Source organism: Rhinoderma darwinii, chromosome 5, assembly GCF_050947455.1.
Source record: "Rhinoderma darwinii isolate aRhiDar2 chromosome 5, aRhiDar2.hap1, whole genome shotgun sequence".
In the NCBI taxonomy this organism is placed as follows: Eukaryota; Metazoa; Chordata; class Amphibia; order Anura; family Rhinodermatidae; genus Rhinoderma; species Rhinoderma darwinii.
The window spans coordinates 252,681,793-252,701,668 of NC_134691.1; the positions used below are offsets into that span (position 1 = coordinate 252,681,793).

The 19,876-nt window shown below is 38.4% G+C and overlaps 1 protein-coding gene across 4 annotated transcripts in view; it reads right to left on the bottom strand.

Moving 5' to 3' along the window:
- Positions 1-557: 557 nt before the first annotated feature.
- GLI3 (GLI family zinc finger 3) overlaps positions 558-19,876 on the bottom strand; it is a 220,718-nt gene continuing 201,399 nt past the window's right edge. For 2 of the 4 annotated variants that reach the window (XM_075827044.1, XM_075827040.1), the window contains 5 exons: positions 11,915-12,064; positions 10,663-10,827; positions 7,122-7,412; positions 4,465-4,792; positions 558-4,326 (listed from right to left, as the gene is read on the bottom strand). In XM_075827044.1, coding sequence (XP_075683159.1) covers positions 2,189-4,326; positions 4,465-4,792; positions 7,122-7,412; positions 10,663-10,827; positions 11,915-12,064 — 3,072 coding nt within the window. In that variant the 3' untranslated portion in view covers positions 558-2,188. Of the gene's footprint in view, positions 4,327-4,464; positions 4,796-7,121; positions 7,413-10,662; positions 10,828-11,914; positions 12,065-19,876 lie in introns of all 4 variants that reach the window. The other 2 variants (XM_075827041.1, XM_075827039.1) reach the window with 1 other exon arrangement.

The following is a 19,876-nucleotide window of genomic DNA, read 5'->3' on the forward strand; positions in this document are numbered from 1 at the left end:
TGGCTCATTCTGCTTTCACAGCTAAATTAAAACCGTACCAGATCTATGGCCGCCTAAACAGAAATCTGCAAATGTATACGGTACAGCGTCTTCGGAGTTGGGGGGGGGGGGGGCAGACCAGAAAAAGTGCCCATGGTACCCTTAATCCGCCCCTGGTAATGAGGTCTGTAATCTGACTTTAACGAGGTCAACGCGGATTCCATCATTTTTTATGGCAAGAATAGCTCTGGATGCTGCACTATTCTTGCCATAAAATATTATGGAAACTTTGACGGAACCCAGCAATGCAAGTGTAAACAGGACCAAAGCCATATGCAGACGAGCCAAGAGATTGAAGGGTGATCAAGTCATGTGATCTGATATTTAGATGATATTTAATTTTAATTTTTAATTTTTTTAGGTATAGCAGCTGATGCCCTAGGACCAAGTAGTAGCTTGTTGCATCTACCAAACCCTTTTACCCTCTGAATATAAAATAACTATTCTTGATTCTATATCATGCGTATAGCTTTAGTAAAGACGCAGTAACAAACATGGATAATTACAAAGTTCTTTTTATTAAGGTAAGAATTTTTTTTGTTTTATTTTTTATTTTTGTTACAAAAAAGCTAAGTGGTTCTGACAGCAAAAAGTACATAAATTGTGTACATAGTGCTACAGATCCATCCGGCTGGTCCAAGGCTTGAGACTCATTGGATCCACTGATGTTGAATGTCTGTATTGAACTATAGCTAACAGGCCTATAAATTCATACTCCTATCTCTAACGCACTTTAATATATTTACACAGTAAAAAAAAAGAGAGCACACATTTCAATACAAAAACATTTTGAAAAAAAAAAAAAGTGACAAATAAAAGGAATTATATTTATCTTACATTTTTTTCAGGATGGACCATACATAGGCCACTCTATAAAGCCTCATGGAAATAAAAAGTTTTGGATATGAAAAAAGTGCCATTCTGTTTATGACTGAAAACTGTAGTCGGTTGACAGGTTTGGCAATATTCTTGGTCCCCGTTAAAAAACAAAAACATAACAAACAAAAAAACGAACATAAGGCACATACATTTCAAAAATGTACTAAAATGCTGATATTTTATGGACAACATAGTATGCTATAAACAAAGTACAAAATAACGTGAGAGGAAACGTAGTACCTTTTAAAAAGCACTAACAAAAGTCAAACTAAGTTTCTTTGGGAAATAAAGTCCACACTGCTACTTGAAGTCAAGCACCGTACCGTTCCACCATATACAAGAGTACCATACATTATGCAACAATAATAATAATTCTACTAATTAAAAGTGGATACCTCCCTTTCTACAAAAAGATTGCTTCTTCATGAATCAAGGCATAAGCACAAATATCAGTGTCAATAGAGTTGTGGCCTATAGCAAGTATATTTTTTTTTATAAGACAAAAAGTCATGACTATGACTGGCATGACAAGACATACTGATTGCTAAAGATATAGAGATGCCCCTTTCTAAATATTAAACTGGTTCATTTCTGGGTTAAAGTATCAATTGAAAAATACCTGTAGTCATACAAAATAAACAGAAAACAACATTTTACAAAAAGACTGGGATGAGTCTTCCATATATTCATTTTTTTTTTCATGCAATTTCCAATAATACTCACACATAAGTTCTCTTCTATAGTAACTGTGCAGAATTAGGAGTTTTAACTTTTAGTAAATGGGTGAGAACATACAGTATGTGATGTGAACAGGCGTATTCAATTAAGATGGGGGCAAAGTAGTCACCATGGATAGTGATGAGTGCTCAAGACAGCAAACATTTTCTGGTTTTCCAAACACAATACACTTTATACAATACCAATTTTCTAATGACTAAACAGAACAACTAAACATAATTAAGACTTTTTTCACATGTCAAACATGCACAGATATTACACATTTATGTTGTCGTACACTAAGGAAAAAAGCATATAGACCCTTTTGGAGAAAAATAAAAAAAAACCTTGGTTTTTTGTGTTGGCAATAGTGATCCAAAATTGAAATGGAAGACTATTTCTCCCTACAACACTTTAGGGTTTGAGTCTTTATTCCATAAAAGGAACATACTTGGAATGTATCCCATATAGTAGGGATAAAATTGCTAATATACGTACATACATATAAAATGAGTTGTTTTCTTGTTGATATAAGTTTGTTCTAGTCTCCAATCTATTGCATAACAGCAAGAAACTTGCTTTCTTCTGCAAGTGAGGTTAACAATGAACTCATGTCCCCAATTGCCATGTTACTAATGCTCACCGGCATGGATGGGAATGTAAGAGACGCTCGAGGTGTGGTAAGACGTGACGAATTCCGTGTCAGATTCTGGATGATGCTAGGGCTAAGAGCTCCTGAAATTAAGCTGGCATGATCCCCATCATCTATAATGGCATCAAAATCAATTTGTACCCCCTCAAAACTACTTCCATCAATATTATTTACTGTGCTGGTCACATGGTTAGCTCCTGGTGAAAGCTCAGATGCATTGGTATTGCTGCTATCTTCAACGAGACAGTTGGCTTCTGTTATAGTGTGAGGGCCTGGTTTCACCCGCTGTTGGGTGTATGCCATGGTTTGGTCATAGAACTGACCTGAATAATTCTGTGGATTTGCACAATGTTGCTGTGGCTTTATTTCTAGTTTAATACCATTTGGTTTGATTTGTTGGTTGCTTGCACATGACTGGTAATTCCTGGCCAATGAGATCTGTTGATTACCACTGAGCTGTGAAGTTGATAGGAAGGTCTGTGTAGCATCCACCATGTGACTGTTTTGACCTACGGATGTTTGATTAGATCGATTCACTCCTAAGAAATACATGCCATGGATCATATGTTCCGTTGCAAATTGCTGTAGATATTCCTGGTTTAGAAGATTTTGATTCTGAACCACGTCAGCTACATTAGATGATTGCTCAGCATAGTGCAAGGATGGTATAATGTTCTGTTGACCATTATTCGTTTGATTGTTGCCTGTAAATTTCTGCCCCCGCATTGCTGGGTTGTAGGAACTGTCTGTTATTGGGTATTGTTGATCTTTGATAGACAGTGAATTATTGTAAAGATTAAGATTTTGCTGTAAAGTTTGAGGATTGGTTTGCATATTTTGATATCCTCTTTGCTGTGATTGTCCACTTTTTGACAAGTTTTGCTGCTGGACCATCATATTATTGTATGTTCCAAACACTCTATTCTGTTGTGCATTCAAATAATGTCCATACCTAACTCTAGAAGGCGAGTGCTCGGCACTGCCTGAGGTAACTTCATTCCATTGTATAGGAAGGTCATTTTTATTATTTACTTGGTCTGTCTGCTCCACATTTTGGAAAGTTTGATTAAATGAGTTATTATTCATTTGGGATTGGTCACAGTTGTTCCTTGCTGTTGCTGTATTGTTCTGCGGTTTATCTGACTCACTATTTTGTGAGCTGTCATACAGGCTTTGGTTTTGCAAATTAAGGTACTGAACCATATCATCTGGTAAGAAATCTTCATCATCCAGATTCCCTTCTGCTTCCATGATCATGGCCTCCAAGGCAACATTTTCACTTATACTGGGAGGACATGGAGAATACACACTTCGGGTATAGTTTTGCAGAGCTAAGTTGCGCCTTTCCATAGGTGGAGCCACATCGTGAGTGCTGATGCTGTTTAGACTGTTGAACCGCTGAACTCTACCGGTAGATAAGTTAGCAGAAACCATTTTTACAGGGTCACTTGCTCTTCGCATTCCATTACCTTGAAGCTCATTGGATATAAAATGTCTTCTTCCAAATGTGCCTACCCCACCATCACTACACCTCCTAGGAACATTTGACGAAGAAAGAGAAGATAATCTGCTATCTCTAGTATCACCCAGCAATGCCATTCTAGTCTTCAGACTTAACATGTCCATGTTAGGCAGTGGGGTTGGTGGAGGACCACCTGTAGCAGCAGCATATTTTGCTTTTAACCTGTATTGCTGTGCAGGAGTGAGACTGAGGAGGCTTGGTAGCCCATCACACTGACTGGCTTCGCTAGATCTCCTTGAGGCATCAGTGGATATGGGATCATAGGAATCTGTAACACTTATATTCTGAAGTCTTCCTTCTGCCTGGGATGTCTCACTGGATCTCCGACTAGAAAAGCAAGGTGAAATTCCAGAAGACCTTCGACTGCTTAAGTATGCAGAACTAATTGTGCTTGTATTGCTGTCCCTTCTGTTGTTCAATATATTCAGTACTGTGATATCCGTGCTTGAGAGTTCATTCCTGTTTGGAAGTACAGCCATGGATCCTCCCAAATTTATGTTGCTGCCTAACTGCCAACCTAGAAGGAACAAAGACAGAAAATAAATTACACCTTAAATTAAAAGAAGAAAAGTAACTACAAAATACGATTAAATAAACAAGCAGTGAGATAGTTGGTGTTGAATGAAATATAAAGTAGAAGGAAATAATACTGTACCATTTCCAGTGATTGGTGGTAGAGATGATGTCTTTGAAGGTGGAACTGGGTTCAGTCTTGGAAGCACTCCGTTAATCTGTTTTATTCTTTCTACTTTGACTTGTTCCATCCATTTGGTTCCTGTCATGATCCTTCTGCCTTGTAAACCAAGTCCTGCGGTTGCTGTGGAAATGGTAGAGTCCATGATTGGGGTATCATCCAGGGTGCTGAGGTCTCCCATGCTGCCTCCATTATTCAGAGTAAGCTCGATCCCACTATTGGTATAGTTGCTGTAGGGGGACTGCTCGCTGCTGCATGAAGACTTACCACCAGGGCTTGGCTGAGATGTCTGCTTGATGTAAATTACAAACAATACCAGTAAGTTCACAATATAAAAGGAAAGAACATATTAATGCAAAAAAGTGATCTAAAGAGAAGATCTGTTTTAACTGATGGCCTCTGTCACCTAAAAGTCATAAACGTGCCACCACTATAACTTATATTTTTTACATTTGAACCCTTTACACCTCAACAAATATAAAACATTCCAAATATAATAAAAACATACACGATGAGACAACTATAATCAAGCACTGAAACAAACATACATAGACCACAAAACAATTGTGAACTATATTTAAAGTAACAAAATAATTTCTCAATGAAATGAAACAAATAATATCTATTAACTATTAGTTAATACTGTGGAAATGAGAAGATGATATTTCTGATCCAAAACATATACAAAGGAGTATTAGCCCTCACCTTATTACCCACTGTCCTTAGAAAGTTTGAGAAAGACATTTAAGAACATCAGACAGAAAAGACATTCAATTAGTAAATTCAAGTATTAAGCTAAAACATTGTAACATGTTAGTAGCCACAAACACATCATCGTATCGTGCATGCACTTTTTAAAGGGGTTCCTTGCTGATCTGAATTTAGCTTACAAAGTGTGGGCACATGAAATGTTCACACAATAAAGAATATAAGAAATATATAGTGTGTTCAAATTGTGCCCCTATTGCAAAAATGTAACAGGTAGAACATGCTGCAGATTTAAAGAAAATGCAGTAAGCCCTAAAAAGCACATTTGGCTTAATAAACGCCCAAAAAGAAATAAAACCTGTCTTTTTTTTTCATTTTAAAACATGTAGTTGCCAAATGATAGAATCTGATTGCTGCTGTGTATAAACCTGTTTCCTGCAGCTTTTTCTACAGGACTCAATTTCTGGATTTGAAGTAAATCATTTAATACAGTATATACATATATGTATATGTATGTGTGTATATGTATATATATATATATATATATATATATATATATATATATATATATATATATATATATAAATAAAATGAATTGCTTTTTAGAGTTTCTATATAATGTTGTGCACCTGCAGATATAGGTAAGGTCACTGTGAGCCAAGTGTGTGAAATCCAATGTGAAATCATGTCTCAACCTTGAATACTATACAGAATGGCATGTGCTTCTTATATAAACTGCTGCTGTCAATGTCATTGATATGTTTATTGTTACAGAACTTCCTTGTAAAATATGTATTCTCATACAAAAATTATTGATTAGAAAACTATTCCTACTGATGTGCATAATAGCAGGAATAACTCTATATAAGAGGATCCGAGGGTTGGGATTGAGCTACTGAGCATGTGTGACCACCAGCACTGGACACTTTAGGTAGGCATTCTGAGAGAAAATAAAAAAACACCAGCGGCTGTATAACAAGTATGTGACAGCAATATCAAGACACCGCAGCTATTTTTCGTTTTTTTTTTAACGATTACAATTAAAAAAAATAATGTAATATTGAATCGTTGGACAACCCCTGTAAAGCTCTGAAAATACCTAGTGTCTTCTTTAAATCTCACACTATGTTGCTCTGATTTAGTGTATTATTTTATTGTCCATGTAACTCTGCGTTCACACGTTGCGGTTGCAAAGCGCCAGCGATTGAGAAAAAAAATCAATGCAATAAAAGTTTATACAACCACAAAGTGTGAACACAGCCTTATAGTTTGGCTCCCTTTTTTTGAACTTCCTATTAGTAAGCCCACCTTGGGCTTAGTCTATGATGTAGTGCCTAACATTTTTCTCATGCTGTTCAATGATAGTATATGAAATGTTTAGTATCAGAGGATTAAAGAACCCCAAGCTGATTTCTATGCTGACATTCCTATCGATACAATCAGTATGTGTCTACCATCTGGAGTCTGTGCAGACGTTTAAGTTATTTACAATATCATCTAATGAAGCTCTATGAAAGTTAAAGTTTTATTATAAATTTTCTTAGGGTGCTGTACATTCACACACGGCAGATTTCTTGCAGAGAATTCTATAACTGTCCCATTCATCTGAGCAGAGCTCCAGGAAATCCTTGCACCTGCTGCAGAAATAACCCCATTCAGATGAGTGGAACTGATTTTCAGTCATAGTAATTTCTGTAACAAATCTACTGCGTGTGAATATTGCCTTAATAGCTTTCCAGTATGAAAGCAGCCCATAAAACATATGTCCCTGTTGTTAAGATTAATGATACGTAAAGAATTTGAACCCTTCTTTAAACTAAGTGTTCTTAAATTTGACAAGATATCGTCTTTACATGACATGGAAGCGACACAAAAATGTACAACAGGTGTCAATAGAGTAGGTTACATACCATTGGCTTTTCAGTCTTCACTGATTTCACGTGGAGGCATTCTTCATGCTTTGAGGTAGTGTTATTGAGGTCCTTGTGCTCGCCATGCACACCCTGAATTGGATGTCCTGGTGACCGGGACTGTGAATGGCTTCCTGGTTCTCGTGGTGGAGGGGGTCTTGGGTGGATGTCTCCCCGTTGTTTCTTTGTTACGTGCGCCTCAGGACCATGTACTGTTTTGACATGTTTTCTCAAAGAGCTCGGATCTGTGTAACGTTTAGTGCAGCCAGGGATCTTGCACACATAGGGTTTCTGTAGGTGAAAAGATAGAGAATAGAAAACTGTTATACTGATTGCTGTAATAATAAAGTCACACACTAGAAGAATGTAGTTCTGTGAAGTAACTCATGCAGATGGCTCCATTATTTGAATCAAACCCTAAAACAGTGAGTAAAGACAAGTAATGCTTACTGGCATTTATGTATATGGAGCGAACACTATAATTGCAATGGTGAATGGCATGATTGATACACGTTTTTATTGAAACCACTAGATGGCGCTAGCTTCCAGGATTTAAACAGCAAATAGTATTTTAGCATTATTGTGGACTGAGCCAACCTCATTTCTATGTACAGATGTAGCCATCTTTAACTTCAATTCTGATAACTCGCTGCAGCGTAAAATCACACAACAAAAGCCATTGAAAAGTCATTGAAAAAGTCAACATAAGAGATCTAGTCATTGTTTATTTAATGCGTTAGAAGTCAAGGTAAAGACGGCTACATCTGTAGATGATAAAAGACTGATATTATTTTGGCACAGTGACCAACTTTTTATGTGACATCCTGAATATACTTAATATAGGATCTGAATGAAACAGTCTTGTCATCAGATTTCCATACATACTATCACGTTAATGCAAGTGATATATTTGCAGGTAAAACAATAGGTGGCAGAACATGTTCTGTAACCTGATAAATGAAATGAACGCAATATTTCTAAAACTAGAACACACGCACAAAAGCACATAATCTCAGGTCAGCTAAGACGGAGACTAAATTTAGAAGCGATACTATTAAAATTAGAATGGAAAATAGAGACATAAAACATATTGAGAAATTTCCAAAAAACACACTTTATTGTATTAAGTCAACATAGAAAGTCTTAGTCATAGCCCAAAACCCATATAAACTTACATTGGATCCATTCTGTTGCAGCATAATAATGTACTACATTTATACTATACTTGTCTTGGTTTAAAATTGCATGTTAACGAATCATTATAGTTCTTTCCTGTTTGTTTGATCACTCCATTGAAATAAAGAAATATAGGGATGAGGCTCTGTTCACATCAGTGTTTGTGCTATTCCGTTGTTCTGCTCCGTCAGAGGAGCAGAACAACGGAATAACGGAACCAATGGTTCCGTTGCACAACGGACGCCGCCGGTTGCCCACGGAACCCATTGACTATAATAGGTTCCGTCGGGTTGTCCGCAGCATGCTGCGGTATTGTCTCAGGTAGTCCCTGCCCGATCCGCGACGGAGGCCACTAACGGAGCCTCCGATGCAGATGTGAATGAAGCCTGAAGGAGCTTTCAACCCTAACTCCCATGGTGCATTTGGTCTCTCAATGTAGGAAGGCATTTCCCTTGTTTACTATTCCTAGTAGTCACAGGCGGCATGTGGGTGTTATTATACATAACTGACAGATGGAGGAGAAAGCAGGAACATTTTTGTTTACACCTATATACAGTTTGTCTTTCAAAACTTCCAGAACTGCTATTTTTGGTTTCACCTCACTATCCCCCACTTACTGTAGGAAGTACAGCTCTGGAGCACAAACTGGAGCACAAACTGCTGGTCTAATAAGTGAAATACTGTACAAACCAGAAGACCAAGAACATTCATGAGAACACATAAGTGTTCCTGTAATTTCTACTAAGCTGAGGGCATGTTATTGCTGTCTGCTATCTTATTGCTTAAAGAGATAAAATATTTGACTATACATTGCAAATGTATTGTCATCCTACCAGCTGCCCTGCTCCTGAATGATTCAACAACCTCCATTCCAGAATTTGGTTCCCCTTCTCCTAAATGGCGCTGCAGTGTCAGACTTTCCTATGGAGAGCTTCTTTGAGAGTCTGAGACATGCTCTCACCCTCTCTACTGCCTCCAATGCACAAGCGCTGATGACGACGGATCTGCTGGACACATGGGACGACGTCATCAGCGCTAATCATAAAAAGGCAGTGGAGTTAGTGGGCGCATGTCTTAGACTTCCAAAGTAGCACTTCATAGGGAAGTCTAAGGGATTATTTAGACGAACGTGTAATACGTCGGTGCAACGCGCGTGATTTTCACGCGCCTCGCACTGACCTATGTTAGTCTATGGGGCCGTACACATTGTCCGTGAGCTTCACGCAGCGTGTGTCCGCTGCGTAAAACTCACGACATGTCCTATATTTGTGTGTTGTTCACACATCACGCACCCATTGAAGTCAATGGGTGCGTGAAAATCACGCGCAGCACATGGAAGCCCTTCCGTGTGACGCGCGTGATTCGCGCAACAGCAGTAAAGAGCATGATTGAAAACAGAAAAGCACCACGTGCTTTTCTGTTTACAAACATACAAACGGAGTGTCATAATGATGGCGGCTGCGCTAAAATCATGCAGCCGCGCATTATATAGTGATGACACACGGAGCTGTTAAGTACCATTTGCGCGCGCAAAACGCCAGGTTTTTTGCGCGCGCAAAACGCACACCTTCGTGTAAATCCAGCCTAAGACTGCGGTGGCCATTTTGGGGAGCTGAAAGTGGAGGACCGGAAGGCAGGAACCGAGGCTGGATTATTCAAGAGCAGGGCAGCAGGTAGACTGAATATACATTTGTAATGTATAATCAGATTTTTATTTGTACTGACGGGTTTGCTTAAGACCAGTTACAATCTTGTTCTGTAGGCTTTAAGGGTAACTAAACTTTCAAAAAGGGTCCGAGCACTGAGACCCCCACCGATCACTAAAATTAAGCAGCAGAAGCACTCAAGGGTGCGCTGAGCCGTTTGGTTTGTGATTGGCTTTTCTCGCAAAGCCAATGTAACAGTGTACGGGCCCATAGAATTTCTATTGAGTCTGTATACCGTTACATCGGCTTTCCGAGAAAAGCCGTTTATAAACCAAGTGGCGCTTCTGCTGCTTCGTTTTAGCAATAGGTGGGGGTCTCATTGCTTGGACGGCCACCGATTAAAACTTCTGACATGTCACTATGACATGTCACAAGTTTTCAGAAAGTTTAGTTACCCTTTAAAACTGTAAATCTGATGCAATGCAGAAATGTAAGAAACTACATGATTAAAAGAATATCCCGAAAAAATATTCCCAAGCCATTAATTGAACTATAAAAAAAGTTTATGAATAGGAAATCATAATGTGATCTATTGTAATTTGGTGAATGCTAATGTATTACCTCAAGATCACATTACGGTGCACTGACTGCCTCAATCATTCTTATAACATAATAAGAATCCAATATGGTGTGGTAATGTTATGTTTGTTGACACTTACCTCATTAGAATGAGTACGGTTTTGGTGCTTTGCTCTGTCCGATGCATTGGAGAAAGCCTTGTTGCAGCCCTCATGCTCACAGACATATGGCTTCTCTCCAGTGTGAGATCGCAAGTGAGTTTTCAAGTTTTCTAATCTGGAGTAAGCCTTTGAACACCCTTCAAACTAAAAGAGAAGACAGTCTTAACATCACCGTGATTGTGCACACTAGTAACACTTCATAAGAGGTTCCCCATCTAAGTTTAATTTTACCAAAAAGTAGTTAAAGGGTTGTCCCATCTGGGCCACTCCTTCTCTAAATAAGGCGATCAGTCAAGCAGCTGAAACCCATCAAAGTTGCAGCGACCACTGCAGGGGAAATGTGGCATTATATGGTACGCATTCAAATGAATGGGCTACTATGTAATACATGGTCATGCTTCTTCCTCCAGAGCAGGGGCCACTTTTTTTTCAGTCGATATCTTATTTGGCTTATTGAGTGGAATCCTACATCCTGAACCCCTTTCCTATGACTTCCATATCCCCTAATAAGAACATTCAGATGCATGTAATATAGCAGAGAGCTAAAGTAAGGCCTGGTTAAAGTCTTATCAAGACCCCTTACCTCTTTTCTACGTACAGTTCAGTGACTGAAGACCTGAGTAATTTGAGACAAGAATATGGTTCCTGACAACCCAATTGGCAAAATCAATGCTTTTTAAGCAATGTAATGCTAGCAACCAGTCTGTCAGACATGACTAAAGATATTCAAGATATTCTGTTACTGTCACCGTGATATTCCAGCTTTCAAAGGGGTTATCCACTGCCGGCCAACTGATGACCTATCCACTGGATGAGTAAATGCTCTGTGGGGCTCTGACACCGAATGCTGCACCGTTAAGCCGCTCCGGCTGTCTCTGGGCACCGGGCGTCTATGCCGGAAGCAGACAGCTTCGATTATGGAATAGCAGCCGAGCTGCGGTACTGCAGCTCTGCTCCTATTCAAGTGAATAGAAGCAGAGCTGCAGTTCGGCAGCACGGCCGCTATGCAATGTACGGAGCCAACTGCTTCCGGATCTGTACATTGCATAATTTTCCATAACATCCGATGCCTGTAGGCCACCGATGACCTATCCTGTGGATAGATCATCAGTTGTCCGGTGGTGGACAACCCCTTTAAGGGAAGTGGTGAAAAATTCTTGTTGCAAAAATGTTTCAGATTAAACAATTTAATGAATAAAGTGATTTGGTGTGAGATGTCACCACTACTTACAGTGCATTTGTGTGGCTTCTCCCCTGTGTGTCGCCTCATGTGGACCACCAACATATACTGAGCTTTAAATGGCTTTTGCTCTCTAGAACAGTCCAGCCACCGACATACAAATTCTTTTTTTTCTCCATGTATGTGATCGTTGTTTATGTGCTGCAAATAAGATTAAAAACAATTAGCGTAAAGTATAATAAAGATAATAATTATAATAAAAGGTGTCACGAAGTAGAAAGTGTTTCCCAGAGCAACCAATGACCCATCGCTATCGGAACTTCACTCCTTTATACCATAATATACTATTACCTTACACTAAATATTCTGAAAAACCTTTATTTAGTGAAAGACGTATTCTGAATTCCAGATGACTGGGATGAACAAATCCTCAGTGGAGTATTTTTTGTACATGACACTTTATTCCATAACTAGATATCTTCGGGCTGTATTATAACAGACAGTCAGTTTTTATAATACGCCTTTCAATGAGTTTAGTTCTCCTACACACAGAGCTTTTGTTTGGTGTTTTATACTGCATGTAAAAGTGCCAGCGGTTTATAAATGTAAAATTTTTTATGGTGTTCTTTTTCCATGCGTTTTTGGTGGTATTTTTTATTTTTAAACATGCGTTTTTTTTTCTGCCATTTTTCAAATCCTATCAAGAAAACTATAGGGGGAAAAAAAACGCCAGAAAAAACTCATACCCAGAGCTTCATGTTTTAAAAAAAAAACAAAAACAACACTGAACCAAAAAATGTCACCAAAACGCCACAAACCAAAACGTAGTGAATGTAGGCTTTCTGATATTCTACAATAGAGTTTAAAGCAACATTGGGCCACAGCGTTTTTTATTTAATAAAAACCCAAAAAAACTGTAAAAACGCCAACAAAAAAAACACAAAAATTACCACTAACTCCCATCTATACTGTATAATATTTAGCTCTCCATACACCAATGTGGTTACTTTGTTTCATTTCACACCTTTCGACAAGACACGGCAAACCTCTAAACTAGTATAACTGTGTCAATAACGTCTGGGTCAGAGTTGTCAGGCAGCTTTATGTTTAGAAAGCCACAGGGACTAATCTCTGTAACTATTCCAGCAGCACTGATTCCGGTGAAATGACAGCAGGCGTTGTACAGACAAAGACACATAAACCTTGTTTCCTTATGAGGGAGGAATGGGTCAAGCAGCAATTAGAGTTGATGACATTTGAGAAAAGCCTAAAGGGACTATTGCAAAGTCCAACGCTTTCAGCAGACACAACCTCAAAACAGGATACTAAGAGCTCAGGCATCTCACAAACTACACCTGGATACACATAAAGAATTCTGGTAAATACTTGCACTGGGATAAATTCTTTTGTTTTATCAAATAGGAATAGTCTCCACTAGCAGGAGCTTTATAACACTCTATTATCTTTAGGCCTTATACATGCAGCGGTGACACACAGAATCCTTACAGGTCTGCCTTACGGACCTATAGGCACACAATGTGCCTCTGTATAGTTCCTCTTTGCAGCACAGTATTCTCGCCTACAAGCAATGCTTCTACAGGGAGAATAGCTCTGTAATATGGGTGATGTATTGGGAATGCGCAACACAAAAATGTATTCAAATATAGGCTCTGTACCAGGTATATTTTACTACTTTCCTAAATGCTAAAACTGACTACAGCACAGTTTGGCTTCTAATACATGGAAAAACATCTAATGTAGCTGTAATGTTAACCACAAATATTTGGACAATGATAATAAGTACTTGTTGCAAAAAATAAGATATTAATTCCACACTTTAGAGTATAAATGTGTAAGTGCAACCAACCGAGAAGCTCCAATGGAGTGCAAAATCATTTTTGTCACTGTTTATTTTTTATTTGCTGCTGTCAGAATGTTTTTTTAACCTCATTATGTATTTTGTTTAATAAAAAACATTCCCGTAAAGAAAAAATATCTGAATGCATGCCACACTAGATCTTAATTTGTGCATCTACAGCAAGCCCAATGATACATTCATACAAACTTGTGTAGTAGCAATTCTTCCATATTACCTCTAGGTGGAGCAATGCACCAAATTGTTCCAGAAAAACGAAGACCGTTTACCTATTCTAATAATACTATACATACAATACTTTGCCCGAAGTGACTTTACTTTGTACAGACACATTCACATGGTGCAATTACACTAATTACATGAAATCAAAACCCTGACAGAAAAAAGTATAATATTTTAATTTGACTTCTGCCTGGGGTACAAATCCTGTAAAAAAAACAACAACAAAAAAACAAAAAGAAAATTCTCCAAAAGCTCTTAAGAGACAAAGACAGGCACATAATACAACACTTGTAACTCAAGTTCAAAAACAGCCCAAGGGTTTCCGTGAAATGAACGATGTGATTTTTTTTTACCTGAAGTAACATTCAGATGGTCGGTAATTAATTTTCTCAAGTTGCTTTTGAGACTTATGGCCGTATCAAAGTGGCATTTTGATGGCAGAATCACTTTTATGTCAATAGTGTTTATGCAAATCATTGTTTTAGAATGCTTTATCTATGACAACCCCTATCATTTGGGAGCCATTCAGACGCATGGCAGGCAGCCTAAGGAAACCCACCTACTCAAAGAAGAGGTCCTGAGGGGAACCCCCAAAATGATGTCCATATGCCCTAATAGGTTATATGGACAGGAGTTGTCCTGATGGGACAAACCCTTTAGTACAGTACACATTATAGCTCCAACCCATGTACCTCTACTACAAAAAATAGTATTTATTGTAGTTATTGAGTCCTTCATGCTCACCAATAACTTTTATTTACAAGTGCAGAACTTTGTTGGCTACATCTAAGGCTTCGTTCACATCCGCGTCAGGACTCATCGGTTCCGTCAAAGCTTTCCATCAGCGGAACCCATGAATGGAATCCAAACTGAAACTATAGGTTTCCGTTTGCATCACCATTGATTTCAATGCTGACGAACCCGGTGCAAAGGGTTCCGTTTGTCACCGTTATTTAAGGGTTCCCTCGTTTTGATGGAATCAATACTGTAGTCGACTGCGCTATTCATTCCGTCAAAACAACAGAACCCTTACACAAAGGTCACAAGCGGAAACCATTTGCCACCGATCCGTCACCATTGAAATCAATAGTGATGCAAACGGAAACCTATGGTTTCCGTTTGGATTCCGTTCATGGGTTCCCCTGACGGAAAGCTCTGACGGAACCCATGAATGGAGCCCTGACGCAGATGTGAACAAAGCCTAAATGAGTTAAGCAGGCTTCCTAACAAAAGGCCTCACCACCGGTGATGACCATGCTGGATTCCGGTGGTGACCATGTTCTTGCGGAGACTAGCGTGGTCACCTTCTAATATATAGTAGTGCAAAAAAATTCCAGCAATCTTATACTGTTCCTTCCTTGTGACGTTAATTTATTTAGCTGCGTAAGAGAGAACAATTCTTAATCTTAGTGCAAGTCTGTGAGATTCTATTCTCTGTCATAAGCTTAGTACATGCATACTACAAAGCAAAATTTCTCAGATTAGTTATAGAAGGAACGTCTCTCTGGAAGTCAAGGAGCAATAACTAACTTTCCTTTCCCTTTGATTTTCAGACTTTCTAGAACTTTTAGAAAGGTTCAATCTACATCTGAAAAGACAATGCTATTTAAATGTATGTGTTCTTTACCAATTGTTAAAATACTCATTTGCAGACATAAAATGATACAAATCCTAGAAAAAAATAAACAAGCAAAGTCTAGAAGCGCTACTAAAATCACCTGTGATCAATCGCGGTTTCTAGAAACTTATGCTCTATGGGTGCCGACCCTCACTAGGGTAGAATTGGGTTTCACAACAGGAGATTCAGGCTCAATGCACACGATGCGTATTACGTGCGGCAAATCCGCAGCGTAATACAGTACCAGCATAGTCAACGAGATTCTAGGAAATCTCATGTACACGCTGCAGTATTTTTCGGACCGGAAATTGACCTGCGGTGCGTTTTTTAGAATTCGCAGCATGTCAATTTATCTTGCGTTTCTGCTTGCGAATTGTATCTGCCTGGTGCTGTGGAAAATCAAACCAAAACCCGCAGCAGGAAAACGCGCCATAAACCGCATCAAAACTTAAAAACCGCACGGAAAAACGTATGTTGCGTTTTTTACCTGCAAATTTCCTGCGTGTTGCTGCGGTTTTGGTGTGTATTTTCTCCAACCAAATACGCACCGTATTCCCCAACAAAATACGCAACGTGTGCATGTAGTCTTGGGCTACATGAACACGTTACATGACTTGGTGCAGAAAATCCGAAGGTAAAATCAGTTTTTTGATGTGTTTACATTTTATAGTGGAAATAGGTGCGGTTTTATGTTACGGATTTTGGTGTGTTTTTTTTGTTTATAAACTTGTCAGATACAATTCGCAAGCGAAATCACAAGATAAACTGACATGCTGCAGATTTTAAAATACGCACCGCACGTCAATTTAGGTGCGGAAACATTCTGCAACGTGTAGATGAGATTACTTGTTATCTCATTTACTTTGCTGGTACTGTATTACACTGCGAATTTGGTGCAGGAAAGTACGCGTGGCTAATCCACACGTAATATGCGTTATGTGCATTTGGCCTAATCCCATCATGCAGTTTAAGCCTTACTGCTATATATTATACATAAACACAGAATACGCCAGTCATACTATGTAAAGTTTTGTCGACCTAGGAGAGCAGTCTATAATATTAGTAACTGTGGACTTATCTTAAAATAACCGTTATTCGACCAATAGACAATTGTGCGTGTTTGTCAGATTTTGCAGGGTCTCCTATCATTCTACCTGTCAACCTTTAGAATCCCTGAGATAAAGTGAAGCTGTGTTACCAGGGTAGTTTATACCCCTGCCCTCATTTCATAATATAGCTCGACTTTAATTTTTATCCGCTGGTTTTGCAGCTGCCCGCACATGACAGTCAATAGGTTAACATGCTCGGTTTGTATGTTTAAATAAGAGTCCGAGAATTCCCAAAAGACAAGAAAATCCCTGGCTCTTGTACAAAGAAAACACAGTACTTTGCTCCAAAGAGCTTTCTGTGGCAATTTAAATGTACAGAGACAGACACAATATCCTGGAGAAGTCAAATCTACCTTATAACATTCCTGACCCCAAGAAGAAGATATGCCCCCGCAGGGACATGTTCATAAAAAAAATATACTTATCCATGAAGCCAGTCTCCCATTCTAGTTACAAGACATTCCGTATTACAATGGTGCAATGTGAACACTGCAAACAATGGCCCACGTTTATTATTCAGATTTCATCTGATTGTGGGAAAAATTGCAAAAAAAATTGTCGTCTCACTTCAATAAGGAAAAATGGTTGTGGTCAAGGTGCTGTTATATTTTTCGACTCATTTATGAAATCCAACCAGTAAGACAATTCCAAACGCACCAGATATATTAAGAGGTGTGCTCCTTTTACTAAATTAGAGGCAATTGTTGCTAACTACCCTCTCTAATTTCATTGGTGAAAATTGGTGAAAAAATGTCGGCCAATTAATGTTGCAATGTACTTATCACATTCCCGAGACTTGTACAGATTAGTAAATAACTTATATACCGTGAAAACATAATGATAAATAATGTTACAAAATTGTAACATGCAGATGTATGTTCTGCATCCTAAATTCCCCCCTGGATAAATAGGCTGCCTTGGAGGAATAGAAAAACGTACTCGAGGAACTAAAAAAAATAAATATTTCATCTTCAATTGTTTTGGCGAATATAAAAATATCATGATATCTGTGAAATGTGCTGTATAGTCTTGTATAGATGTTGAATATTGTAGTGTAAAGAAACAAAAAAATTCCTTTAATTTGACATTAAAAGGACTTTATTGGTGCTGGATTATGAAATATTATTTTATAATTCATAGAAAAATGGCACGTACAAAAAGTAAGCAGCACTCCAATTCAAAGTTGACCAGTGGTTTTCTGTATTTGCCCTGGTGCAACGTGTCGGCTCAAATGCTGGAGCCTTTTTCAAGCATATAGAAAATCCAATCTCAATCCATAGAAAAATGAGTGATGCAGCAATGTGCATTCTACTCAAGCAAGTTAGTGGTTAACAGTACTCCGAGTCTGAGATTTACAGTACTTGCTTTCATAGAAGTGTTGCTGGGTTTGTCTTTTAGACTCTGTCAACACTGCTGTGAAAGCCTGTAGCAATGTGATGCTGTTTCACGTTCCATGACCATCCTGTGCTCTGCCTGAAGAAATGGAATCCAACAGGAAGCCAGTTAAGGAGGTGGTATTTATGATGTGACATTCTTCCCTTGAGATCTACACTATGTTGGCCTATGTAGTCTCCGAGGTCCGTAGAGCAGCTCTGAATGATGCATTTAGTTCTTATTTTTACATATATAAGTAGAGAACTGTGGCTGCAATAATACTGGAGGAATATATGGCTAAGCTAAGAGCAAAGCTCAAATAGTGCAATGGGGTTAGTGTTACGTGCAGATTCACGTTAACACTACACATTTAATATGTTGTTAGGGAACTACTTGTATTCCAATTCCATAATAGACTGTGCTGATATATCCAAAAATATGCAAGTTTAGATGTTTAAGGCAGTCAGTGGTTGGAAGCCCATTAGTTAAATACAGACTGCTATAAAAGGTAGCCTGGAGTCTGCTTTCAAGTGAATGGAGCTTAGTTGCAATAGCAGGCACAATCCTTAGAGAAGAGTGGCGCTGTTTTTGGCAAATAAAAAAACTACCCTTTCTTCTAATCCTGGATAACCCCTTTAAGGTTTGATTCGCACATTTTGAATAATGTTTTTGTGGTGCTTTTTTGGCGTAGCTAGATGTTACATTAAAGTCTATAGCAAAATATAAAAAGAACTACATACACTGCTTTTTTGATTGTGGCGTTTTTGAAGCAATTTTGTGGTTAGGGGCGGCTTTTTCTCTAAACGCAGCATGCTCTGGGTATAGGTGTTTTTTTTTTAGGTCTTTTTCCATATAGACTTCTCTAAAGGACTCAAAAACACCCTAAAAAAGCATGTACAAAATGACACTAAATGAAAAACACCACTTAAAATTTCATAAGAAACACATCTTACATTTTAATAAGGCTGGCGTTTTTCTAAGCGTTTTTCAATGCAGTTTCAATTGCAATCATTTGTGTGCGGAGGAGGCCTAAATGTAGCCACTTGGGTGCTTCGATGAAAGGAGTCTGGTCACTGTTCTGCACTGGTCTTGTGATCCCTACTGCCAGCTATATTGCTGCAGTACCCATCGCAGTGCAGCATCACGTTGACACAATGTGTTCATTCATTAAATCAGTTACCTTGGTGCGGACAGTTTATTGCTCAGTGAGCTTCAGTTTCATATTAAACATCTTAGCAAAGAAAGGGGGATGAAGGGAAGTGTTTCATTCCAACGTCAGGTGCTTTTCCAAGCACACATCTGCAGGGCTACACAATACATAAAATAGGCAAAAGTAATGAAATCTTTACCAAAAAGGACAAGTGCCAAGTTGCTTAATATACAATCTGCATTGGTTTTACTGGGTAAATACACAGTGCAGGAAAATGTTGCCCTTTTTTTCCATATAAATGTAAGGCAATTTTAGGATCAAGAGAGGGAAAGAAATATGCAACTTTAATGGTGAGACATTCTACATATTTTTCTATTTGCGAGAAACACATTTTTATGGGGTCTATGAATTTTCTCATAAGGTATTAAAAATAAATTCCAGCTAAATTCAGGTATTGATAGCTGGAAAGTTAATAGCTTAATATGGTTCATTCTGGTGTTATGGAAAAAAAAACCCTCTTATATAACACCTCTGGTCTGCCTCACAGTCTGAGCCTTGCCAATCTCATCCACACAGTGCTGACATTTTTATAAAGCATTTGCATTGGTCCAAGACGGGCGTAATTATTTCCACACATCATGAAATTCTAATGGCAATTTAGTGT